The sequence below is a fragment of the Lates calcarifer genome, linkage group LG6 (assembly GCF_001640805.2).
Source record: "Lates calcarifer isolate ASB-BC8 linkage group LG6, TLL_Latcal_v3, whole genome shotgun sequence".
NCBI lineage: Eukaryota > Metazoa > Chordata > Actinopteri > Centropomidae > Lates > Lates calcarifer.
This window is the reverse complement of record NC_066838.1, coordinates 19526602-19551670: the sequence shown is the minus strand read 5'-3', so window position 1 is coordinate 19551670 and position 25069 is coordinate 19526602. Positions and strand designations below refer to the sequence as shown.

The 25069-nt window shown below is 39.4% G+C and overlaps 3 protein-coding genes, 1 long non-coding RNA gene and 2 other non-coding genes across 10 annotated transcripts; 5 read left to right on the top strand and 1 right to left on the bottom strand.

The window, feature by feature from the left end:
- The first annotated feature begins 1314 nt into the window (after window positions 1–1314).
- Window positions 1315–5915, top strand: prim1 (DNA primase subunit 1). Its single transcript, XM_051071321.1, has 13 exons — window positions 1315–1797; window positions 2438–2595; window positions 2711–2817; window positions 2952–3025; window positions 3116–3252; window positions 3938–3996; window positions 4137–4248; window positions 4354–4443; window positions 4533–4665; window positions 4751–4820; window positions 4905–5011; window positions 5542–5640; window positions 5730–5915. The coding sequence occupies exons 1-13, from the start codon at window positions 1689–1691 to the stop codon at window positions 5747–5749; spliced, it is 1275 nt and encodes a 424-aa protein (XP_050927278.1). The 5' UTR covers window positions 1315–1688; the 3' UTR covers window positions 5750–5915.
- A 725-nt stretch (window positions 5916–6640) lies between these two features.
- Window positions 6641–14756, top strand: naca (nascent polypeptide associated complex subunit alpha). 5 transcript variants are annotated; one of them, XM_051071320.1, is made up of 10 exons: window positions 6641–6747; window positions 7925–7999; window positions 10993–11867; window positions 11985–12609; window positions 13142–13227; window positions 13471–13548; window positions 13662–13808; window positions 14028–14156; window positions 14256–14378; window positions 14636–14756. In XM_051071320.1, the coding sequence occupies exons 2-10, from the start codon at window positions 7930–7932 to the stop codon at window positions 14648–14650; spliced, it is 2148 nt and encodes a 715-aa protein (XP_050927277.1). In that variant the 5' UTR covers window positions 6641–6747; window positions 7925–7929; the 3' UTR covers window positions 14651–14756. The 5 variants fall into 5 exon arrangements, with proteins under 5 accessions (XP_050927277.1, XP_050927276.1, XP_018556692.1 ...); XM_051071319.1 differs by having other exon boundaries at window positions 11943–12609; XM_018701176.2 differs by having other exon boundaries at window positions 10993–12609.
- On the top strand, window positions 13309–13382 carry LOC127142615 (small nucleolar RNA SNORD59). The gene has a single exon (XR_007813518.1). It is a non-coding gene; the product is annotated as a small nucleolar RNA SNORD59 (small nucleolar RNA).
- Window positions 14491–14564, top strand: LOC127142622 (small nucleolar RNA SNORD59). The gene has a single exon (XR_007813525.1). It is a non-coding gene; the product is annotated as a small nucleolar RNA SNORD59 (small nucleolar RNA).
- On the bottom strand, window positions 14698–18380 carry LOC108900226 (uncharacterized). Its single transcript, XR_001963680.2, has 2 exons — window positions 17916–18380; window positions 14698–15838 (listed from the first exon to the last, which is right to left on the bottom strand). It is a non-coding gene; the product is annotated as an uncharacterized LOC108900226 (long non-coding RNA).
- ptges3b (prostaglandin E synthase 3b (cytosolic)) lies at window positions 17377–22629 on the top strand. Its single transcript, XM_018701180.2, has 8 exons — window positions 17377–17545; window positions 19182–19295; window positions 19915–19984; window positions 20094–20192; window positions 20357–20446; window positions 21195–21251; window positions 21442–21469; window positions 21570–22629. Coding segments are annotated over exons 1-8 (480 nt in total). The 5' UTR covers window positions 17377–17543; the 3' UTR covers window positions 21590–22629.
- Window positions 22630–25069: the final 2440 nt, after the last annotated feature.

Here is a 25069-nt window from a genome sequence, read left to right as displayed (position 1 = left end):
TTTTTTTCTTGAAAGCAAAAGTGCCCTTTTCAAATGTCAAAGTAGGCGTTGTCCATGTGCGCTGTATGTACCTGCAACTGCATCTGACAAAAAGGAGAATTGGCATAAATTAAACCAATTGACCTGATCTACTTGCACTTTGTCTTACTGAACAGATTTAGTACTTGGTGCTTACTTCATGGTCTCCCACTGTATTGAAGCTTGAATGTTGTCACTCACATGTAAGTTGCTTTGGATATAAGCCAAATCAAAATGAGTATATATAGAGTTGTGTATGCAAAAAGAAACAAAAGAGGGTGCTTGTGTCGTCCTCTGGATCCTACATCATGATCCCTGTCATATATATATGATATATGAATTACATCTCAATGCTGAATGTTTCATGGTCTTTTTGCAGCCTTAAGAAACTAGACAACCAGTGAGCGTTTCAGCACCAGTTATCTTCAATTGATACTGAAATGGGGTTCAATGTGGCAACCAGTAAGTATTGTCATGGTACTGTACTGCCCCCTAAAGATGTGGTCACAGAAAGTGCAGCACAAATGAGCCATAAAATCAGAACACAATGAACATGAGGGGTCCAGCTACGTTTTCCTCCTGTTTTCTCGGTGGAGTTGAATACACCGAAGCAACAGATATCTATGGCAAAGATTCATGGTATTGCCAGTATTTACAACATAAAGCGTCTTGATAGTATCCCCCTGAATTTATAGCACATCTTAATGATTTCTAAATTATATATGAAATTTCTTTTACAACACAAAATGTACTCAGTGCATTTTACCATTGCAAAGAAACTTGCATCTTTGAAAAAATACTTTCATTGTAATATATTTATCATGCATATTTATTATTATATTTATTACGTTAATTATTTGTATTATTTATTAGTTACTATTCACTCTCAGTTTTAGAAAAGCAAAAATCTGCATTCACTATGATTTACACTGTGGAATGAATGGAAAGCTATTAAATGTACATATCGTAAGGAAGACAGCTATTTTACACCCCTGATGTCATCAGATCATCTGGAGAAGAATATAAAGCTTTATTTTCAGTATGATTATGTCGTTATGGTAATCTATTTATGCAATAATGTGAATGAAATCATTATTTTTCTTTCTCTCTTTTCGTGCTATTATTATTATGGTCATATTTACATCATCTGTTAATACTCATTCAATAATTCTCATAAAACTCATTCATATTAATTTGTTGTATTTATTTAATTTATTAATTAAAAAGGAAACTTACAGCAGAGTCAAAGTACTACACGTCCCATGAGCCACTCCTCGCCTGGCGACACTTCCGCCGTTTCACTCGTTGTAGGACGAATATTACAAGGTTCAGTCAAGCTTCGAGTCAAGAAAAGACAGACAATCCGACTCCTTATAATCTCATAATCTTGAAAGTATTTCGAGTTCAGTTAAATTGTGGTATTTTTGCTTCATATTTCCTTCGTGGTCAGTCTACCAGAGAGATGATTTTCGGAAAATATCTTCTTGCAAAGGAAGTTCCCACCCGTGTCAGCGACGTCATTGTCTGAACCTTGTGCCATTGCTTCTGTTCTCTCCTTGAGAGTTTTCCCGCGCTGTAAAACAACACATTGGAACTGTCAGCTTGAAGTTGTGTCTAGCTTTAATATCGATTCACACCGGTACCGGTAGTCGTTACTTTATTACCAGGTGATGCCGTCCTCAGATTATGACCCGGCTTGTCTGCCGGATTTACTGCCGCTGTACTACCGGCGGCTGTTCCCCTTCTCCCAGTACTATCGCTGGCTAAACTATGGAGGAGGTGAGTATCAGTGGGTAGACAAGCTAGCAAGAAGAGCAAAAAATAATGTTAGGAAGCTAACTGACTGGAGCTCTTGCACAGTCTTGAGTGTTTTGCGACTCAGTTGCATGCTCCATCTCCACAGTGTCAACCGTGGTTGTTGTGTTTTCATGCTGGCGACATATTGCACTAAATTGTCAGTTTATTAGGTACACCTAGCTAAAACTAATGCAATCTAATACAGCAGTTCTGTAATAAATCCCCCCTTCATGAAGGTTATCATTTTTGTAAGAGAGGCGTTGATGCAACTCTATGTAGAGAGTGTAGTTTGTTGTGCTGTAGATATTGTAATGCGTTGTGGTGGCAGGTGTTTCTATTATTTTGGCTGATGTAAAGTTTATGAAAATGGTTATTGTTTTATCGAAGTCAGTAGGTGCCTGGCAACAAATCCTTACCCCGGGCCCCCCCTAAGAGATTAACTATTGCATAACAGAGAGTAGTCTACATAATTAGCACTGTAACCTTCATTAAGGGGATTTATTACAGGGCTGTTGTATTAGCACCTAATAAGATGGTAACTGAATTTGGTCTGTCTCTGAACGAGTTTGAAAGGCAGTTAATGCTATTGCAGTCTAATGTGTTGTTTCCTCTACAACCTCAGTGCAGAAGAACTACTTCCAGAATCGAGAGTTCTCCTTCACGCTCAAAGATGACATCTACGTCCGCTACCAGTCGTTCAGCACACAGATCGAGCTGGAGAAGGAAATGCAGAAGATGAACCCTTACAAGATCGACATTGGAGCGATATACAGTCACAGGGTAAGGCTGCATCCTCTTATTAGTTGCACTCTTACAGGATTGACTGTGTCACTGCAGCTGCTTTGCTGTTTGAGCAGAAATACGGAGAAAGTTTTTCTCTGTTTGTCACCCACAGCCGAACCAACACAACACAGTGAAGTCAGGAACCTTCCAGGCGCTGGAGAAGGAGCTGGTGTTTGATATTGATATGACAGATTATGATGATGTCAGAAGCTGCTGCAGGTAAATGGATTATGTGGTTCATTTTGCTGATGTGTCAGTGTCTTATTGTACACTGAGGAGTGACTGTAAACAGCCACATAATTCCGCATATCCTGATAGCCACATCACTGAGATAACACAAACTCTAATTTTAGTGCTGCAGACATTTGCTCCAAGTGCTGGACCCTGATGACCATCGCTATTCGTATCCTGGATAGAGCTCTGCGAGGTTTGTTTATCATAGATTCTGTGTAAGCCATCTGTTCGTGTTATCCTTGATTTTTGGCACAACTTGTTTTTGTTTTATGTGATATTCCAGAGGACTTTGGCTTCCAGCACCTGCTGTGGGTTTATTCTGGCAGAAGAGGAGTGCATTGCTGGGTGTGTGATGAAGCTGCCAGGAAGCTCTCTGTAGCTGCTCGCTCTGCTGTTGCAGAATACCTGAGCCTGGTGAAGGTAATTTTAGCTTTTATTAGATGATTATGACAGACTTGGGCTTTCGTCTTCATAACTGTGTATATCAAATGTGTTATATTTAGTTTAGCATATTGAAGGAGAGTCATTTTTTCAAAGCCGTTAGGAACAGGGTAACAATATTTTGGATCTGCAATGCCACAGATTACTTTTGCTGCATTTGTGTCGTATTGGAGTTATCACAAGTACATTTTTTGACTTGTAAATCACATTAATATCAGCATCAAAGTCATAATTACAATGGAAAAACTGTTTTTTTCTAAAAGCTGAATAATCTGTAATTGCCTGCAAACCAAACATGGATGCCTCACATCAGCCAAAGTTGATGGCATCACAACAACTTTGGCATCACAAATGTCTGTGAGCTGTAAACACGGGAATCCTTCCTATCTCGTCCATTGATTCCTTTTTTTTGTGCAGCATTTAGTCTCCTGCAAAAAAAAACTTATTTGGTCTGTTATGTTTTGTTAGTGTTACTGTGCCTGATCCAAGGTAATCAGTTTGCATTATGTTATATACATATATATAACTATTCAATTAATCAATGGGTATAGCTTGGAATTTCAAAACTGACTTTGACTGTCAGTCAGTTAAGTACTTGTATGTAAGAATCAGTAAGGTTTTTTTTTTTTGAGATGTGATGTACTGTGTCATTGCTGATTGACAGGGTGGTGAGGAGACAGTGAAGAAAGTAGTGCTTACTGATCCAATTCATCCTTTTATCAGGTAAGAGTGAGATCATTTTCTGTGTGACGGTTAGTTTGAATCTGTTACTGCGTTTGTGTCTAATTTCACTGATTGTTCTTGAGGTTGTTGCTTCTGTTGGATATAGACTGTTTAAAGAGTCTGTGCCTGTATTTCAACAGAGAGTCTCTGACAGTGGTGGAGAATTACTTTTCCCAGTACGCTCTACAGGGACAGGAGATACTCAGTCGCAAGGAGTCTGTAGACAAAGTGCTGGCACTTGTGCCTGAAGATATCCTTTCTAGAATTTCATATGTATCTCAAGAACAACTGCAGTAGAGCTGTTGTTTAATGGAAAAAACTGCATTTTCTTTCTTGACCTTAACTCAGTTCTTACATGTTAGAAAAGAATTGCAGCAGCGCTTCCAAAATGAGAAGAAACCTGAGAGCCGATGGAAACACGTCTTGGATGAAGCGAGCAGGAAGCAGGTTGGTAATTCTCTAATTGTTTTTCTACACATTCCAACAAGAGGGCTTATGATCAAGACAGAGGCAGTGATGCGTCTTTCTTCTTCCAGTCTACTGCAAAGAAGGGCCAACACTTTGAGAAAGAAATCATGCTGCAGTATTGTTACCCACGGCTCGATGTGAATGTCAGTAAAGGAGTGAACCATTTGCTGAAGAGCCCCTTCAGTGTCCACCCCAAAACAGGTGAGCATAGATCTAATGAGATCTGATCAAGGCCACATGATGAATATGGCACTGACTGTGATCTCTCTCTTTTAACTCTGGCCAGGACGCATTTCTGTTCCCATTGACCTCACAGAATTAGACACGTTTGATCCTTTTGCTGTGCCCACAATCAGGTAAGTGATAATTTCATGTCTCATGCTCTTTTGCGTGCAGTGTTTGATGCTTGTTAGAGCTGATGTTGTAACTTTTTCTTCCAGTCTGATCTGCGAGGAGCTGGACCGGCCCAGAACAGGAGAAGAGGAGTTAGAGGACACGAAGGAGAAGGAAAACGAGATGGATGCAGCAGAGAGACGGAAGATCAGAGGTGAAATTCTGAAGCAAGCTTTAGATTTCTCTGTCCTTGTGTCAAAGTTATAAGCAGGCTGATACAAGGTAATCTGGTACATTCCTCCTGCATAAATTTGTTTTTCTTTGATATGAAAATATCCCCAAAACGTATTGCAGGTACTGAGTAGATGCAGAGGGCCTTATCTGCTTATTCCTCCTATAATAAGAAATCATAGGAATTGCTGAATCGCTGTGAACCTATGAGTTTTTTAGTTTTTGCTGAATAAGTTTTCTTGTGAACAACAAGACACATTTATCAAGAAACCTACTCTTACCTACAGCGTAGTGTAAGATCGGTTCTCAAGGGATTATGTGATTAATTACATGTATGAGCGCAGCAGGAATAGCCAATCAGAAAACATCTGCCATATTTATTGTTAAGTTTGCAAGTAAGAATAAAAGTATAGTGCTTTTACTTTTAAGTCCAAAATGTCACTTTCAATAGTTTGATAAATTTAGGTCCAGTACAACTGAACATTTTATCTCACTGATGACCTTTCTTCACAGATTTCAAAAGAACTAGTCTGGCAAAGTACGTGAAATGCTTTGATCGGTTTCTGGATGGAATGGCTCGCTCATGGAAAGGAGAACTTCTCAGAAAGAGTGGTACGTTGTAGTTTTGGTAGATTCAATGATGACACAGCAACTTTTCAGCTTTGTCTACCTTAATTTTCTTTTATCCTTTTTTCTTGTAGATCTTCAGAAAGAATTCTGAACTGGATCCACGATCAGAAAGTCAGACACAGACACACTGAAGTGGCACTGTTAATACCTCTCTGTCTATAACTGTCCTGTTTTGGGGGCTTCATGTTGTGGTTGAATATTACTATTTTTCTGATGACCAATTATTAAATCCAAATCTGTTTTATTATACTTTTAGATTTGATAATTTAGATAATCCTCTGCTTAGTGTAGGATTTTCCTAATACAATGTTTCTTATATTTTGATACTGTACAGTCATTTGTGAAAATAAATTTGGTATTCCTACTTTCAAAATCTTGTATTCTTGTTCCACTTTTAATGCAAAAGAGGTTTTACAGATTTAGTTTTAACAGTCAAGTCTAGTTATCTGAGGAGCAAGTAGTTTGATGTAGCAGTAAAGGGCTACATAACTTAGAGACAATAAAGTTTTTTAACAAGAAATATAAGATTTCAACTGATACTTATTTTGAACAACAGTGTCCCTTTAACTAGTCCTAACTGTCAGAACTAGTTTTTAAAAATTTGCCCACATTTTTCATTTACAAATATACATGTGGACCCACTTTTACCAGCTCCCCTGTTTGTAGCATTTCATTAAGTCTTTTTTTAGAAATCACTTTTGCAAATTTCCTGAATGTGTTATTTTAAGTATTATTACATTATTAATGGCCAACCCAGGCATCTGTGACAAAGAAAAGATAGAACATTATACAGTACATTGTATTCTCCACCTGAAAGTGCATTTATTTTTAATCTCAAACAGGTGTGTCAAAATCTAGTTTTATGACTTAAACTTGTATTTTATATTAGTGCTTGTAAAATGGCTGAGAAACAGTATTCTGATAATTCACGGAGCAGACTCGCTCTATAATTGGGGGGGGGGGGGGGGACACCGACTATGTCTTTAAATAACCCGGAAGAAGAAAACACGCCTGTAAAGCGGATATTACCGTGAAGCGGGGGTCAGAAGTTCTCTCTCACAGCCATCTTGGATATAGCGTCCCGAGTCGGTAAGTGTCTCCGCTGCTAATCCAACATCATCCAGCCGTTTTTAACACATCATCGTCTGGTTTAAAGGTTTCAGATGTTTGATTAAAGTTCTCTTAACATGCCGGTACAGCTATTGCTCCGTTACCATGCTTCTGTTCCGTAATATATGTGTCGTTGTGTCACCGATTACCGGCTCAAAATGGGGGAACATGATGTCTACCAGTTTACACTAGCAGCCTGTCAGGGCCGCAGTGAAGTGTGTGGCAGGAGATGTAAGGTTTAGTGGTGCGACAACGAGCTGATCACTTTAAAGACGTTAAACCGGAGGAGAACGTGTTGGCTGTCGTAATTATTTGTCGTTAAGCTGTTGAGGCTGACAGAGCTCAGTTAGCTCACCCGAGCTAACGTTAGCCAACCGTTGCTTCAATTGAGAGTAATGTTACAGACGGAGCTCACAAGCTAAAGCATGGGCTCCGTCACCTGTTCAACCGGTTCTGACAAATGCAGCTCAGTTGGTCAGAGTTGGTTAACCAGTCCCGTAGTGTTCCGTTCTGTGCCAAAAAAGCTAGACCAATTTACTTTATCTACAACGACACTGAAGTTAGCTTCCGATACGCGGACTTCACTTAACAGAACCTGTGTTTTTAACCGTCCGCAACTTTTTGAGGGGGTTAATAATGTGGTCGGGATTTGACAAGGGTAAGCATGGTGGATTTCGAGCTAGACCTGGTCTCATGGTTTAAATGAGCAGGGGAGGACGGTGAAATCACCCTTTTAATTCTTAGCATGATTTTATTTAGACAAATCTGAAACTTGAGTTCTGTATGTACACAGACAACTTTGATCAAGGTAGTAATTCATCAGAAAAGTATTGTACGGCTGCTACCATTATGCTCTGAAGTCCATGTGAACGTATTGTTGTCTGATCAACAGTGAAAAAATTCAAGATGTTAAGTCTACTATTACAGGAAACCTGCAAATATATACATTTGCAAAGTTGTTACCAGAATCTTTCTCTGGCATATTTACTTATAAATGACACAATCAATAGCTGTAGGTTGCTTTCAGAGTGTCAGGGGTAATAATGAAACGTATAGTTTGGGGGGGGGGCAACAAGGACAAAACAAGAAATCACAACTTGAAGTTTGGTTGAGCTTATAAGTTGTCTTTTTTTTCCTATGCTTTTTTTCTCACCAGCAACCATGCCTGGTGAAGCCACAGAAACGGTCCCAGTTACTGAGCAGGAGATGCAGCAGCCTCAAGTGGAGACTGGTTCGTATATTTTAACTACTCTTGAACAAGCATGCAATACTTTACAAATAGAGGGGTCCTTGAACTCACAGAACTTGTGAACTGGTCAACAAATAACCCTATGTGGAAGATTATTTGTTGAGTAAAGGATCAATATTGGAACATTATTTGGTTCATGGAGTTGACTCAGCTGGCTCGACACTGAGTTGATGTGACAGGTGTCAGTTATTTTGACTGTCACCAACCACGCGTTAGCACATTTGTAACAGTAGTTTTGCTCACTGAGGAATTTGCAATGGCAATATTGCTTGGCTTGCCTTGAAAAGAGTAATTCAGGACCCCTCTTTTTATTTACACAAACTCACAATGGAGTGTGGTGACTTGCACTGACAACTGGATTTAGCACACAATGCATGGTGTTCAGTGTGGTTTTTCCTGCCTTGAAAACCCACTTTGCATAGATTGGAAGTAGCCTTGTTGGTAATGGTACAGATCATTTCTGTGTTGCATATTTATGCTAGTCTAATCTTAAAATACTTTTGTAGCAGTTTTTAAACCACTAGCTATATTGATACAAACTTTGGTTGTTTCTCTTTAGCCTCCAATTTTTGTTGTTTATAGAGTAATGAATGAGGTAACACAAGTGTTGTTATGCTGGTGCTGAAGAGCATTAATTTTAACTAATACCCATATACATTTTAGTTGAGCTTGTGATCTCAGGAGTGTCACTGGTTAAGTTTAAATCAAACTGAATATCTAGCTGGGTGGGGAAGAGTAAAATCTATACCGCCATTTTAACACCTTCATTAGCCCTTTTCCCAATATCTTGGCCAATTTCTCATATTTGTCTTGATATGTAGTCCTTGGTTTTAATTGTGAATTCTTAAAGTGTGATTTTTTTTTTCTTCCTGTCATTGTTCATAGTGAACTGGTATTTATAGCAAAACTACAGTTTAAAACCACTGTGAAATCCACATTTTCAATAGTGGTCTGATTTTGTGCACAGTCATAGATGTTTGTTATGCTTGTAAACCAGGTAAAATATGCACAGGCCAATATTTTACATGGCCACATGTGAGGGCTTGGGTAAAAGAATTATCCTACCAGTGGTAACTGTATGCACTTAGTTTGGCTTTACATTATCTGTGGAAGTACAAACTTAAGGTACTGCAAGACTGTGGAGCAGATCCTCACAGTGATGGCTGATCCTGTCATATGGCCATCATCAGTTACCAACAATGTTTCAGATGACTTTCAAGAGGGAAAGTCATCTCATTTCACTGGAAGTGTTTTTTTGATTCCATTGTTGAAAGTGGTTGGGGTTAATACTGATGCACACAAATAAGGGCAAGGGTTTCATTATTTCACAGGGATGCATTTGCTTGCCATGTCGGCAAGCACTCTGACCACAATCCTTTCATCTTTGAGTAAAGGTTATTTTGGATATTACTTTAAAGTAATTACTCCACCTAGACATTGCCAAGAAGTGGTACAATATATAGTGAGCTGCATAGCTAATTCAGAGAGTCCAATATTGATTTAAAAAAAAAAAAAAAAAGAAAACATGGATTCATAGCTTATTTTCATGCACAGGCTGCTGTTTTGGACTATAGAAGGTTTTGCAGTGTTGACCTCACATTTGGACACTGCATGGAGTTTGGGACACGGGCACTTTTTCTTTTTTTTTTTGAGTGCACCCTGCACTGCCTTTTCTTATGCTGGCAAATCAAGAGCCAGTTGCACATCGCTGAACATTCTCACAAACTCATTGTTTTGTTCACGTGTGGAGCACAATTTCTTTTTCACGTCATTGTATTCATGACGCTCTTAAAATGTGCAATTCGAGCCCCTGTTACTCCTGTGACTCTTTCATCAGCTTCAGGAGTATTGAATTCTTCTTCTCCTCCTGAGATGGCTGTTCCCACAGTGAACAAAGCAATCCACTGGAGATTCCTCCAGAAACCTCTCTTCCTGCTCAAGAGATCAGCTCCCCAGAAGAAACTAGCATTCAGACTAGTTCTGATCAGCCAAATGGTGTTGCTGCAACTCAAGAAATGACCAAGCAAACAGAAGAGGGTAGGTTGGAAGCACCACCTGTTTCACCAGGGGTGACTGCTGACCCAGCAGGGGCTTCAGCTGGTTTGCCGGTTCCTGAAGAGTCTGTGCCTCCTGCCGAGGTTCCAACTAAAGAGGTACAAAGTGACGAGCCAGTCGTTGCTGCTGAAGACATGACTGGCAAAGAGGTGAAGCAGATTTCTGTGGAATCAAAGGCCTCTGGAGAAGAGCTGGGAACAGCGGCAGAAAAAGTTCTTGATGATCCAAAACCATCTGCTCCTGAAGATATCAGTGCAAATAGTGAAGATGGGAAGATAACAGTAGAGGGTACAGATGAAGTACTGCCCAGTGAAGTGAACATCAATGTGGCTACTCAAAATGAAAATCTTAACAAGAAAGAGCCTGTTATACTTCTCTCCAAGGCCATTCAGTCAAAGGGGACCTCTAAATGTGAAGGCCCACCTGTTTCCACTCGCCACCTGTCAGGTTGGTTTCTGTAGGCTTTACTTCCTCCCCCACTTTTTGTGCCATCTCTTGTACCTGAATGCATCTTTTTGATCTAGCTGGGCATATTTTTTGTCAGCAGTAACATAATTGGTACCAGTTCATTTTGTTTTCCACCTAGCATATACTGCCAGTGGTGTTTCCTCTGCCTCTGTTACAGTTTTTGTCAGGGTTTCATAAAATGAAATGTTTCATCATGAGTTGTGGTGTAATACGCATTTTCCTTTGCATCCTAAGTGCAACCTGACCAAATACAGAATGTGGTCTTCTGTGTGGGAGCGGGTAGTATGTACTGTGCATTTTGCGTGGCAGTTTGCATCAGATTTTGAAGTTGGGCAGGTCCTTTTCCTAACCCTAAGAAAGATGGTTGTGTCTTGGTTTGTGATCATTTAACCTGCATGAGTAAGACTTACACATTCCTATCAAAAATATTTAAAGAATCTTCTTCTATTCAGCTGCACCTCCTGCCCCAGCTTCCTCCCAGCAACCTCAGGCAGCTTCTGGCCCTGCTAAGCCTAAAGGCAAAGATGCCAAGAGTGCACAGGGTTCCTCTGCCCCAAAGGCTGTCCCTGGCAGAAGAAAACGCTCCTCTTTGTCTGCCTCTTCCTCCTCTCCTACCTCACCAAAATCTACCCCCACTTCTACTCCTCTGTCACCTGTGCCATCTCCCTTAGCCTCTTCGCCTGCTAGTGCATCTGCTAATCAGGCTAACCGCTCTGCCCCAAAAGTTGTCAAGGCAGGCAAACAAGGAAAACCTAAGAAAGGAGAGGCATTTACTCCTGCTCCTGCCCCTGAGAGCAAGGTCACAGCAGCAAAAGAAAAACCAGTAGAGGCTATCCCCAAGCAAACTGTAGTTGAAGCTAAACCTGCCCCAGCTGAGACAAATAAACCCTCACCAGCTGCTGCAAAGCCTGTAGCAGCACCAGCTGCTTTTAAAGTTACCTCAAAGCCTGCTGTAGCAGCACCAGTTTCATTTTCAGATACTCTTGCTTCTAGCCCTCCCAAATCATTTGAATGTAAGGCAGCTCCAGTAAAAGCTGTCCCTGTTATTTCTGCTGCTGATGATGATCTCCCTCCACTTATCCCACCTGAGAAGCCAATTAAAATGCCTGTAATTGTACCCCCTGTTGAGAAAGAGGGTGTAAAACCTGCCCCTGTTGAAGCTGCCAAACCACCAGCCCAGGACAAACTGGCTCCTGCTGAAGCTGCTAAGCCAGCTGTCAAGGCTAAACCTGTTCCTGCTGAAGCTGCTAAGCCAATTGCAAAGGCCAAACCTGCCCCTGTTGAGGCTGCTAAGCCAGCTGTTGTGGCTGCTAAGCCAGCTGTTGTGGCTGCTAAGCCAGCTGTTGTGGCTCCTGTTGAGGCTACTAAGCCAGCTGTTGTGGCCAAACCTGCCCCTGTTGAGGCTGCTAAGCCAGCTGTTGTGGCCAAACCTGCCCCTGTCGAGGCTGCTAAGCCAGCTGTTGTGGCCAAACCTGCCCCTGTCGAGGCTGCTAAGCCAGCTGTTGTGGCCAAACCTGCCCCTGTCGAGGCTGCTAAGCCGGCTGTTGTGGCCAAACCTGCCCCTGTCGAGGCTGCTAAGCCGGCTGTTGTGGCCAAACCTGCCCCTGTTGAGGCTGCTAAGCCAGCTGTTGTGGCCAAACCTGCCCCTGTTGAGGCTGCTAAGCCGGCTGTTGAGGCCAAATCTGTCCCTGATAAGGCACCCAAACAAGTTGAAGAAACTAAAGCTGCTCCCTCTAAGATTGCAAAACCAGATGCAGAGGTTGTCAAGCCAGCTGCTGAACCTAAACCAGCAGCTGCTGAGGTTACCAAGCCAGCACCTGTTGAGGTTGCCAAGCCTGCCAAACCAGCAGCTGAACCTTCATCCGTTCCCTTAAAACCCAACCCAGTTGAGCCTGCCCCAGCTCCCCGTAAACTCACATTTGCTGAGGCAGTTGCAAAACCTGCCCCTGTTAAACCTGAGGTTGAGGTACTCAGCACAACTCCTTCTGAACCTGTCTCAACACCCAAACCTGCCCCCACACCTGCTAAAACACCAGCCAAGGTGGAGCCTGTGATCAAGAACGACAAGGGTATTTCCTCCTTTCTCTCCTCTTTTGTGCCATCTGTTTTTCCAACTGTCACTGCAATCTGGGAACTGCCCGGGTGCTTAGATATACCATTCTCCATCCTACTCATGCACTATAAATTAGCTTTGTTTTAAATCTTAAACTGAGATGCTACCTGGTTGTCAACACAGATGCTCCTGTTTTTGGAAACAAGCCAGTCCTGTTGTTGCATACTGTCATAATTTTGTATAGTTTCATTTATGTGAACACATGATCTCTGATGACAGTTTTTATTTAATTAGTGAAATTTTCGTGTTGGTCTGATAAATGGTATTGGATTTGAGGGTATGTTCTCAACACACACAGTAGTTTGGATTTGAGTTTAAAAATCTCTGTGACTCTGCCAGTATTTATAAGTTTAGGCAATGCATTGATATATTAATTTTTATTCCCCAGGAATGATGCAGCTTGTTTGCAGGATAATTTTCAAGTGTACACCTGTGCAAAAGGCACCATGTTGTGACTAAATTTTGGTTCTTGCTGGTGGTTTCTATAGGATCCGGCACTGAGTCAGACAGCGATGACTCAGTCCCCGACCTGGAGGAACAGGACTCTGCACAGACACAGACACAGCAAGCTCAGGTGAGAGACAAACAGACAAGACCATCACACCATCTACTGGTTAAAGTCAAAGGTTTTGAGCCAATTTTTTTGGTCTGTGACTCTTCTTTGATGATTTGCACAGTGACTTTCGTTCTTCTGAGCCTACTGAAGCCAGCCTTTCTGTCCTGAGAAGAGAAACTGTTAAAACCAGTGACCAGCACCACAACTTTTATCAGGTCTACATTTGCTTATTAACATTGTATATGGATTAATCTCTTATAGCTTGCTGCCGCTGCAGAGATAGATGAGGAACCTGTCAGCAAAGCCAAACAGAGCCGCAGTGAAAAGAAGGCACGGAAGGTAACAATCTTAACTTAATCACAATGGTTTATTTTAATGTAAATGTTTTTTCTTATTTCTTTGTAATGGTCAAAATTGGTCACATTTGTAAAATGATTTCTATTTTCTTGCAGGCAATGTCAAAGCTTGGTCTCAGGCAGGTAACAGGGGTCACCAGGGTCACGATTCGCAAGTCAAAGAACATCCTGTTTGTCATCACCAAACCAGACGTCTACAAGAGCCCTGCATCAGATACATACATTGTCTTTGGTGAGGCTAAGGTATGTAGTCAGTAACAATACAAGCCACATTAGTCTGTGTCCCTTCTTGAGGTGTCCAGTGATTACACTTTTCCTACCGTGATTCTGTTCTTAGCCTTTTGTAAGGCAGCAGAACAGAATCACTGAGAGATTCTGTCAAAATGTTAGAGAATGTCCTATGCTGAAATGTTACTGCCAAATGATTTAGTGTCTCATTTTGCGGTCTCTTTTGCACCCCAGATTGAAGATCTTTCTCAGCAAGCCCAGCTGGCAGCCGCAGAAAAATTCAAGGTACAGGGAGAAGCTGTATCAAACATCCAGGAAAACACACAGACGCCAACAGTACAGGAGGAGAGCGAAGAAGAAGAGGTAAGAAACCATTTTATTCAAGTCAAGACCGACACAAATGATTATGTATTCTTGTTTCACGATACGAGGTGTTACAAATTTCTGCCCATATTTATATAGGTTGATGAGACCGGAGTTGAGGTCAAGGACATTGAACTCGTCATGTCACAAGCCAACGTGTCGCGGGCGAAGGCTGTACGCGCCCTGAAAAACAACAACAACGACATTGTCAATGCTATTATGGTAAGACTTTAAAACCTTTCCTAATGTTAGAAAAGATGTTGGAGTCATTATTCTCAACAAGCCATTTTAAGTGGTTTATTCAGATCTCTAGTGATACATGTGCATGGGGGACTCTTCAGTGATGATTAATACAGTGACTTTCGTTCTTCTGAGTTTACTGAAGCCAACATTTCTGTTCTGAGAAGAGAGAAACTCTCCAAACTGGAAAAATATTTATTAAAGTGTACACTAACAAATTTTTCTTGTTCCCTTTTCAGGAGTTGACAATGTAATGGGACCCTATCAACGGGGAGTTGAAGAAAGGTTGCTGATTTAATCTAAGCTCGTTTATACAATTTATACCCAAGATGGAAATAAAGTTGTGGCTTGACGAAATTAGATTTTGAGTTTTCATTGGGAAATGTGGTGAAAATTTTTGTTGTGGAGCGATTATTGGCTTGGCCTGGTCGGCAGGGATTGGGCAGGTATTACTAGATGGGGGACTACATGCTAGTTTGGATTTTTCCTTCCTTCTTGTATATGCTATGTATGTATGTACCCTGTTGTTGTTTTGCAGTCAAAACTACATATGTTTTAAACTATGAATTATCTGCCCTGTCACCCACAATCAGTTCATCTGCATGAGGATAGAGACATGACTTGATCATCAACACATTGCTGAACAGAGCAGAATAGACTTGTCTTAATCAGCTGGGATAATTAATTTAGAAGGCAAGTTTATTTATATGGCTCCATTCAGACACAAGGAAATTCGAGGTGCTTTACAGTGAAGTAGAAATACACTGAAAATTAAGACATGAAGAAAACATTAAAATTGCCTTTTAAAAGACAATAAAATTAAAACATTAAAAATATAACTGAATTTACATATACCAAAGTATATTACTGCAGGCTACTGTAGGTAGACTGACTTGCCTGTGACTTGTCAATTCTTATCCTCTTTTTAATTTTTTTTTTATGTGAAATATTGGATAAGTTGAGTCACATAGTAAGTTTTGAGGGGTGAGGTTTGACCTGGTAGAACAACAAGGAACCCAAACTGGAGACTGCATTTTCTCACCTGAAAAGGATGCTATACTACTGCTAATGTCTGTTTAGTAAGTTTGTGACACAGGCTAATTTGTTAACATTTGCAGTCCCAGAGTCCAAACTGAGACACCTGAGTGACACTTCAAATATTTCCTGCTATTTGATAGACTTCCTCTCTGAGTTGCAATAAACACACAGCTGTGACTGGTAAAATGACTTTGATGTGTAAAATTGGCAGGGACCCGTTAAAGACACTTAGGAACCTCGACACACCCATCCTACAGCCACACAGATTATATATATTTAGACTAATAACATCAGGTTTCATTACCTTCATATGAAGTCTGGTAACTCCCCCAAACTTCCAGCATGGCTGCACCCACCTTCTACCCAGCTGTGACTGCTCCATGCTACACCCCCGCAGACCTGCCCTATTTGGAGATGGCACAAGTATGTAAGCCTGGATTCATTAGATGAATGTTGGCAGGGGAGTGAAGCCAAAAAAATGCAGCTTCATTTTTAATATAATATCCCCAGTGAAACAAGGTCAAATTATTGTGGCCATCTTTGTGGTTTTAGACTGATAATGGAATTGAAGCAGAAACTTTGTAAAGAGAAACAGACAAAAATGTGAAGGCCTGCAGTTGATTGGAGACAGAGTGGGAGGTATAAACTGCTTATTGTTGCCTGAGCTGGATGTTTGACCTTGACTGTGCAGGATCATTTATGTGCGGTTTGACTTTAGAAGGCTGTTTTCACATTCATCTGCTGAAGGAGGAAAGTTTATTTGTGCTCCCCTTAGATCACAGTTAAAAGCATATACTTAGAAGCATGTGGGAAAAAAAGAAAAATGATTCATCATTGATGATTGAATCACTCAGATTACATTACTTTACAACCTGAAACCTTTAATGATTACTTCTGTATAGGTTGATAGAGTTGAAATGATTAGTTATTTAACCACTTAGCAAACAGACAGAAAAATAATCAGCAACTACTTCTTGATCGTCTTGCAGCCTTACAAGTGGAAAACACTAAACAGTGCATTTAAAATTTGACCAGTATGATTATTGGTACCACCCTCTGATAAACACTTGATGAGGTTTAATTAATGGCTTTATTAATGGTTAGTATATTGTTAATGCTTTACAGATCAGATAAATTTCATACATAATGACAACGAAAGTCCTCCTTCACCATGACACCTTGTTAGCTCTTAAATACATTGAGGAGAGCCCTCCATGCCATCAATTATTAAGTTATCATGTATGTTATATAAATGTTAGTACGGCATTAATCAAACGTAATGGGTAATGGTAAACGTAACAAGCCTCAGCAGAAGTCAGGCTGTTGCCTTTAAATGTCAATAAATTATTAATAAAGGGTTCTATAGTCCAACAAGTCTGTAGTTAAAAATGTTAATAGGTTGGGCCATATGTTCTACAGCTCTTCTCCAGAGGGTGAGTGATCAAACTGCTTTCCTAGAAAATTAAACAGCTTGCTAGAAAAACAAAAGTTGGAGGAGGATTTACCCCAATCTGGCAACCCAAAAGTTGTGCTTATGGCTTTTAAGTGATTCATAAATCATGAGTAAATGGCTTATTAGCCAGTAATAAAGACAGTTTTTACACCCTTAATAAATGGTGCCTTATCAGAATATATCTTGATTACTGTCATATATTTCAGATGTTTACCTGTTTGTGGTACACTTGGTAAAAGCACCTATACTGACAAGAGTTCTAAAAGCAAACAAAAATTTAATAAAATCATTAAAAATTAATAGAATTTTATTGTATTGTCATCAATTCGATGGATGGATTAGGCTATTTGAGGTGCTCATCCTGGGTGGCCCGGGGACCGTGGAGAATCTCATTAAATTTGTGGCTGCCTTCTTTACATCACCCGCAGCTGTGGCTGAAAGCTCTAGAAACGTCTAGTACGCTCGTGCTGCGTCAAGACTGAAATTCTTATCCCGAGATACGCAAGAAGATCCGGAATCACTCCACAGGATAAAGGCGTTTGCATTGGTTGTGTGTGAGTGTGTGTGGGCAGCATTCCTTCTTTTTTTGCAGGCATTACCATTCTTCTCACAAGACTGTTTTATCTGCGAAAAAGAGGCTCACTTCACGCCTAGACATGTAAGTTGTGGGAAATTAACGAGAGCGTACAACGGAGGGAAAGTGCGATAGTACAACATGCATAGCTAGCTAGGTAGCTAGCTAACGTTAGCCGCCTGACAACATGCTTTCGCAAAGGCGGGAGGTTGGCCTTGCCGAGGGGAACTGTAAGCTAGCGGTAACTCGCTACCTAGTTAAGAGGGATAAATAACACGTTAACCACGGCAGGTGTTATTGCAGACACGGATACCCCACATTAGCTGAAAAGGCAGCTACTTTTGCCTGTGGATTGAGTCAGGTGCACCGCATGGCAAAACTAACGTAGCGGCTAACGTCAGCGTTGTTAGCTTCGCTAGCAGAGTGTTCATTGATCATTAGGTTAACATCATACCTGTGTCAGAAGTCACGATATTCCCATTAAATAGGAGAAAAGGGAATGTCAACATCAAAGCTGGAACTATCAGTAATTAGTAGCTTGATCACAAAGTTGTGAAGAGAGTGAGAAACAAACGTGTGTTAAACGCTAGCTTTATATTGGTCCACGATCATTAAGAGGATTTGTCCAATGAGGCTATCAGTTTAATACTTACAGGAGTGTAGTATTCGTAAACATGCAGTTGATTAAATCACTCTTAACTACATCCAAAAAAATCCAAACTCTTCGCAGAGATCAGTGAGTCGGTATTGATTAGTTTACTGGAGGTCTAACTGCTCAGTGATAGAGTTAACAGTAAGTTTGTGTAACAATCACATTAGCATTTAATACGTTTTCTTTGGTTTTAGTGGGGTAAAAAAGACAAATTCTTCCCTGTTCTTCTGTCATGTGTTGCTGCTGCACCTGTCAAGTTAAGATTGATCACTGAACTTACCATATCAGTGGGTAGAGCTGCTACAGTTCATCCATTAACAGATCAACATGAAATAAATAAGAAACTACTTTGACCGAATAGTCATCTTCAAAGCAAAAATGCCAAATATTTGCAGTTGCAAAGTAGGGCTGTAACAAATGATTAGTGTCAGTGTTGATCATCAGTCAGTTAATTGCGTAGTCTAAGGTGATGTCATCCAGCTGCTCCTTTTCCCCAAGGAATATTTTGCATTTTTGCTTGTAATTGCAAGCAAAACTGAATTTAAATCATTAACCAATTATTGTAAAAAAGTTCTAATTAATTTTATATAAATATGCATGTATTTTTGTACAATATGTGTATTTATTTATTTTACTGTCTGTTGACTATTTGATTAATCCACTTATTGTCTCTGACTCAGTAATATGTGTAATGTATAGGAAAGCTTGAACTCATCCAAAACGTATTGTTAATTCGACTTGTCACGTTTTAGTATGCAGAGATGTTTCACTTTCAAGGCTTCTTGATACAGGAGCACTCTGAAACTGGATGCTCTGTTGCAACCTGATACATGGGCTTTTTGATGGCAGGCTGTTGCGCCTGAGGACTTGCCCACCTCGCAACAGAACTGATGTATTATGTATTTTTTTTTACGTAAATAGCAGATCTGATGAGCTCTACTGTTTTACAGCAAGTGGGAAAGAGAGGTTTCTAATGTCACTGCTGTCTTTTTTTAAAAATCAGTTCTACATTGAAAACCATTACTGATTACATGTGTTCATGTTTTTGTGTCTTCTGTCTTTTCACAGGCATCCAGCAACTGCCAAGTGGTACGACAGGAGGGACTCTGTTTTTATAGAGTTCTGTGTAGCAGACAGCAAAGATGTTAAAGTCAATTTTGATAAAACAAAGTGTGGTTTCAGGTATGTTTGCCTCATGGCTTTTGAAACAGTTTAAAGTAGACTGCACTCCTGTCCATCACAACAGGTCCTTTAGCTCAAGTGACTCTGAGATCTGTCTTCACCCTGTCATGAGATGTTCTTCAAACTGTTGTCAAACATGTTTGATTTTATTATAGCCAAAATATGGATATGTTTGAAGTTGGAACACCTTGGATGTGTCTGAGACAAGGACAAAAGTAGTGTCCAATTGGGAGTGTAACAGGAAACTGGATGCCGGGAGGGAGGAAGGCAGCAGAAACACACACACATCCAAGTAAAAAGAGGGCATGTCACAGCCCGTAATTATTTTAATAATAATACAGGAAGCTTGGAACAGGCTTAATTAAAAGGGGATTGATGACATAGTAGGAAATTGCTGCAAAAATGCTTTAACACAATGTAAATTGAAATAAAAGAGCAGGTGCAGTTATGGCTTTATTTCACTCCAAGTGTTTTCTGTAGTTTTCTTGTATATTTCTTCAGGTGGAGTAAAATTATGGCTTGAGTAACATGGTAATTCTGAGATTTTCAGAGTTTGAATCTGCACTTGGCTTAACATATGGCATATATGTTTTTGTTTTTGTTTTTTTTCCCTTCACAGTTGTCTTGGAGGAACTGACAATGTCAAACATGAGAACGAAATAGACCTTTTTGAAGCTATTGACGAAAATGTAAGCTACACTGGCTGTCTGAGTCATTGCTTTCATATAATACTGCAGATGGGATTGTACAAAATGTAGCTGGAAATTGATCATACACTGCTGTGTTTTCTGTTCACAGGAATCCAAACACAAACGCACAGATCGCTCAGTGTTGTGCTATTTACGAAAAGCACAGCCGGGGAAGGCGTGGCCAAGGCTAACAAAAGAGAAGGCTAAGGTCAGTCATACACAGACAAACACGATCATTAAATTTAAAGGACATTGTGTCATTTGAAATACTAACAGTTAAAGGTAAGATGATGCACAACATTAGAATAATTAAAATTAGATTAATTGCATCAAATCCATCAAATAAGAGACATTGATTTTGTGTTTTCATAGCTGAGTTGGCTCAGTGTCGACTTCAACAACTGGAAAGACTGGGAGGATGACTCAGAAGAGGAGATGGGCAACTTCGATCAATTCTCAGATGTAAGCGCTATGATTAACATGAGTTATAAACATGACTGAGAGCTTTTTCTGAATTGTTTTATCAGCTTTAATACAGTCAGTAAAAATTACACACACTAAAAACCCACAATTGGCATGTGGCCAAGAAGATGGTAAAATTAGCATTTTTGACTGTTTTTTAACATTGCATTTTAATGTAACCTGATGATACCAATCTTAATTTTATATGTATATTTTCCAGTATTACTGATCATTGCACACTTGGCATGAAATAGTCCTAATCTGTGTTCAACTGAGATACTGAGAATGAAAAAAGGAGAACACAGTTGACTATGAATGGCAGCATCTATTTGCATCATTTTGCATCAGACCGGGAACTATTGTCGCTCCTCATCTCGCTTCATTTCCTGTCAAAAATGCCTCCAAAATAATCACTTTACCAAGACAGAGTAAAAAAAATGGCAGCTGGTATTGAGTTGGTACTTGATATTGGCCAATAATCACTAACAGGAAATAAGATTAGTGCGTCCCTACACTCTAGTATTGCCTAGATCTACTACTAAGGTGATGTGGAAAATTCAATTATACAGTTCTGCAAAGTTTGTCTACCAGCCAGCTTCTCAAATGCAGACACCTGTCCTGTCATTCCGCCTGTAACTGAGTACCAGCTTGACAAATGAGACTATTGACTCATGAACCTTAAACTGAGAAAGATGTAAAAGATTAAAAGCGATAACATGGCTTTAACACTGTTGGTGTTGTATGACAGATGATGAACAACATGGGAGGAGAGGATGACCTACCCGATCTAGATGGTGCAGATGACGTAAGAATCCTTTTCTTTTTTCCCTCTTGGACTTCTAAGCATTAAAATTATATTTGTGAATAAAAACGAACCATAAAGCAGTTGATATGTCATTGTCCGTAATCTTGTAGTGAACTCTTGTTGAAACATTGCACCAGATGCTCTTGTGTAACATTTTTCAACCTTATCTTGTAACTTTTTGTCTTTGCAGGATGAGTCTGCAGATAGCGATGATGAGAGTAAGTGTTGATGAGCCTTTAGAACAAACACAAATTACAACCGTACATGTATACGCTTGTTTGGATGGAAGGCTAAATGTTACTTCTGTTTTACTTTCAGAAATGCCAGATTTGGAGTAGAAGACTGTAAGACTCTGGAAAGAAAATGGAAGAACAGAGGGCAAGAGGAATCTTAACAAATGTATATCTTGAAAATTGAAGGCAGTGACAAACAACTGTACATATGAGTCAGTAGTCATATTTAAATCCATAGCCTCAGCTCCAAACTCTTGACCGATCAGTCCACTGAAGGTTGATATGCATGGTATTGTACAGAGCAGCTATCTCCACTTCCATTTGCTGTACTGCACCTTTTGGGTATCTTGTTTTACTGTTAAATATTACAACTAAGCACACATTATTTGTCGGAAAAAGCTGTATAGTTGTCCTCAACTGAGCAATACGTGTTAAGAGATTTAAAATTTGTTTTCAAATGAATTGTGGTTTAAAATGATTAGGCCCACCCATTCCCAATGTTGTGGTTTTAAGTTAGTTGACCAGTGTAGTTTATCTCATGATTTGATGAAAACACTAGCTATGTACATCAGAAGAATTAGATGCATTTATTGATTGGGTTCCTCTAAAGCCTTCCATGTGCCGTGAATTAGATATCCAGGAAGCCAGTCTTTGTTTCCGTAGCTTAACCTTCCAGCTTACATGTTTCCCTTTACTTCTTGTTTAATGTTTGTAAAATTGGAATATTCTGACATCTTTGCAGAAATATTTGCATCTTCCCAGTGATCACCTACTTTGGTAATCTGAATGAATTCCACATATTAAGTATCTTTAACAGTTCTTCTCTCCATACCCACCTAACATGTACACCCATGTTAGACTGCAGAAGCAAGGTGAAATGTTTTGCAGCTGATACAGAGGCTTGAAGCTTGGTTGGGCCTCAGCATCATGTGGTTTGTTACTATCCTCCAGGTTCTTTCTGTTTGTTCATCCGGAATATACCCTTCCCTGTTGGCGAGGGAGTGTCAGGAACGATATGGTGACATGTAATGACCAAATTCTATTTGCACTGTCAATAAAATGTAAGGGGAGACAAGTAATGTTGAATTACAGTGGAAATTCTTTTTTTATTGTCTACATCTTTCTAATAAACTGTTTAAGAATCATTTTAAATGCCTTTTTTTGTAAATGGCATTTGACTTGTGTTTTATTCTTGTAAGGTTTAACCCCCAGTATCATTGGAAAAGATAATTTGGGACAGAATGCAAAATCACTCAGGGAGTTGAGGGAGCAAGTTTGGCTTGCACCCTTAACTTTGCTTTGTGCCTGCTGACAGATGAGAAGTAACATATTTTGCACTTAAGTCAATATACAGGTCCCCATCCCAGCATCTGGATTTTTTTTCTATTTGTTTTTGCATCTTTTTAGATTCATTTTTTGTGTCTGTGGTTGCTTTGCTTCTTGTGTGGTTTTACATCTTGTAATTGTTTTGCATTCCCCTGTGGTCATTTTGCATTTCTCTGTGGCCAGATTGTGTCTTCTTCTTGTCATTTTGCAGCTGTCTGGTTGTTTAGTGTCTCTGTGGTCATTTTGTGTTTCTCTGAAGTTGTGTAGCATCTCTTTCAGTGAAGCACACAGGGCCCATTGTCCATGTCATAAAAGACTCAATGGTAAATAGCTGCTTTGGATTTCATCGGATTGCACAGGTGTATCTATTAAAGTGGCTGTTAAGTGTGTTTTGTGTTATACTTATGGTAAGTTTGAACTTCATTCTCTTGTAATATTCAAGAAACCCTTAAGCCCAAGGACCTTCAGAGATCATCACTGCGCTGTAGAGGAATTGATATCATATTGGTGTGTTTGCTTTCATAATGAAATGGTTCTCAGGATCCAGTATTAGCCAGTTCGTGTTGTCTAAGCTCGAGAGCAAGTAAAACAGTAAAATGTGTTGTATTTACTAGAAGTAATCATACTAATAATGCAGTATTTATACTTGAGTAAGATTTTGTAGTAATGTAACTTTCAATCCTGCATCTGTCGGCGTTAGGACCCAGAAGCCTACAGGCTCCGCGGCCCAGAATATTAGCATACTTCCTCTTCAGGCCTGATTTCCTCACTGTCATTTCCGAGAAGGGGACTGTAACCAGCAACATCAGTTTCCTGTTGTCACCTTGAAGCACATTAAAATAAAAGCGTAGAGATGACAGTCGTTATGTATCTATAAGAGGGTGACTCTGGCTCGGATTAATCTGATAGCTTTTATTAAAACCCGCTTCATTATCGACTGTCTAACTTAGTCACACTGACTCATTTTGAAATGAATTCAACGAGGAAAGTCCCTCACACCTGATTTATAAAATCAGCATATGAAATGCTATGTTTAATTACAGTTTAACAGTGGTGGAAAAAGTTTTCACTCCTGTAAAGTAGTTCTGCACAGTGTAGAAGTAAACTGCTAAATGTAAAAATGTTGCATTCAATATTTTTCTCAGGTAAAAATATTTTATTGTTAGTATCATAGACTGTCTATGATTAGTATCAAAATACACTTAACCAAAACTAATTATGCAGAATAGTCAATTTTGGGATATCCATTTTAATTATTAGATAGTAATTACTGATGCATTAAATCAAATACTGCAGCTTGTAAAGGTGGGGCCACTTTAACTACTTAATATAGGTTGTAACGACACAATTATTTATTTGTTGATTATATTTTGTATTATTAATATGTTATATTGTAGATAAATAATTTGATATTTACTAGCAAATCTATTTGTCAAATCAATGTAGTGAAGTAAAAACTACAGTATTTCCCTCTCAATTGTAATGGGGTAGAAGTATAAAGTAGCATGAAATAGAAATTCTCAAGTAAAGAACAAGCATGTCAAAATTTTACTTTCCACCCCTGCTGTGCAACCTAAGTATTTCAGTACAGTTCTGAGGTACTGTAGCCAACTTAAGTGTTTTAATTTCATACCTACAATTACTTCATTTGCAGATTAAGATGTAAAAAATCTAATAAGAATAAGCATGGATAACTCCTGCCAAAGGAGGGTTTACTAAGAGCTGGCTTAATGGGGAACATCAACTTATACACATGCCACAATTGCTGTTTCTTAATATATTTTTATTTTATTTTATTATAGTTTATAAAGTAAAAAGTAACAGTGATTTAACGTTTACTGCGGGGATTACTTACGTCCTTTCACTTCAATCAAGAAAATATGTAATTTGTTGAGGGGTGCCCAAGCTTTTGCACACAACAATATAATAATATAATAATACACATCTGACGGGTCATTCTTCCTGCTTAATAATTTTACTTTTGATACTTAAGAAGTACTTATACTAGTAAGTACTAGTAAGTACTGTAGAGCCATTTTTCGTTAAACATAAAGTAATAATAGTAAAAGTTTGTGATTATCGCCATTATTATGAATATGATTATTAATGGGTGTTTTCTTGTGAAGTGTTCTGAAGAAATAAGACCGGATGTGTCTGTAGTTATTGTTGGGCTGTTTACACACCTCGCTCTGTTCTGTGATCATGGCTGCACTGGACCACACCAGCCATGTTTGCTAATTTAAAACCCAAAGGTTAGGG

Excerpts from the sequence above, each read along its gene's own strand:
- naca (XM_018701176.2), top strand. The coding sequence starts at position 7,930 with ATGCCTGGTGAAGCCACAGAAACGGTCCCAGTTACTGAGCAGGAGATG. Across the intron at positions 12,610-13,141 it reads TGTGATCAAGAACGACAAGG|GATCCGGCACTGAGTCAGAC; the intron begins GTATTTCCTCCT and ends TGGTTTCTATAG. Across the intron at positions 13,809-14,027 it reads TTGTCTTTGGTGAGGCTAAG|ATTGAAGATCTTTCTCAGCA; the intron begins GTATGTAGTCAG and ends TTTGCACCCCAG.
- ptges3b (XM_018701180.2), top strand. Across the intron at positions 20,193-20,356 it reads TAACAAAAGAGAAGGCTAAG|CTGAGTTGGCTCAGTGTCGA; the intron begins GTCAGTCATACA and ends GTGTTTTCATAG. Across the intron at positions 21,252-21,441 it reads ATCTAGATGGTGCAGATGAC|GATGAGTCTGCAGATAGCGA; the intron begins GTAAGAATCCTT and ends TTGTCTTTGCAG.
- prim1 (XM_051071321.1), top strand. The coding sequence starts at position 1,689 with ATGCCGTCCTCAGATTATGACCCGGCTTGTCTGCCGGATTTACTGCCG. Across the intron at positions 2,818-2,951 it reads GATGTCAGAAGCTGCTGCAG|TGCTGCAGACATTTGCTCCA; the intron begins GTAAATGGATTA and ends CTCTAATTTTAG. Across the intron at positions 3,026-3,115 it reads CCTGGATAGAGCTCTGCGAG|AGGACTTTGGCTTCCAGCAC; the intron begins GTTTGTTTATCA and ends GTGATATTCCAG.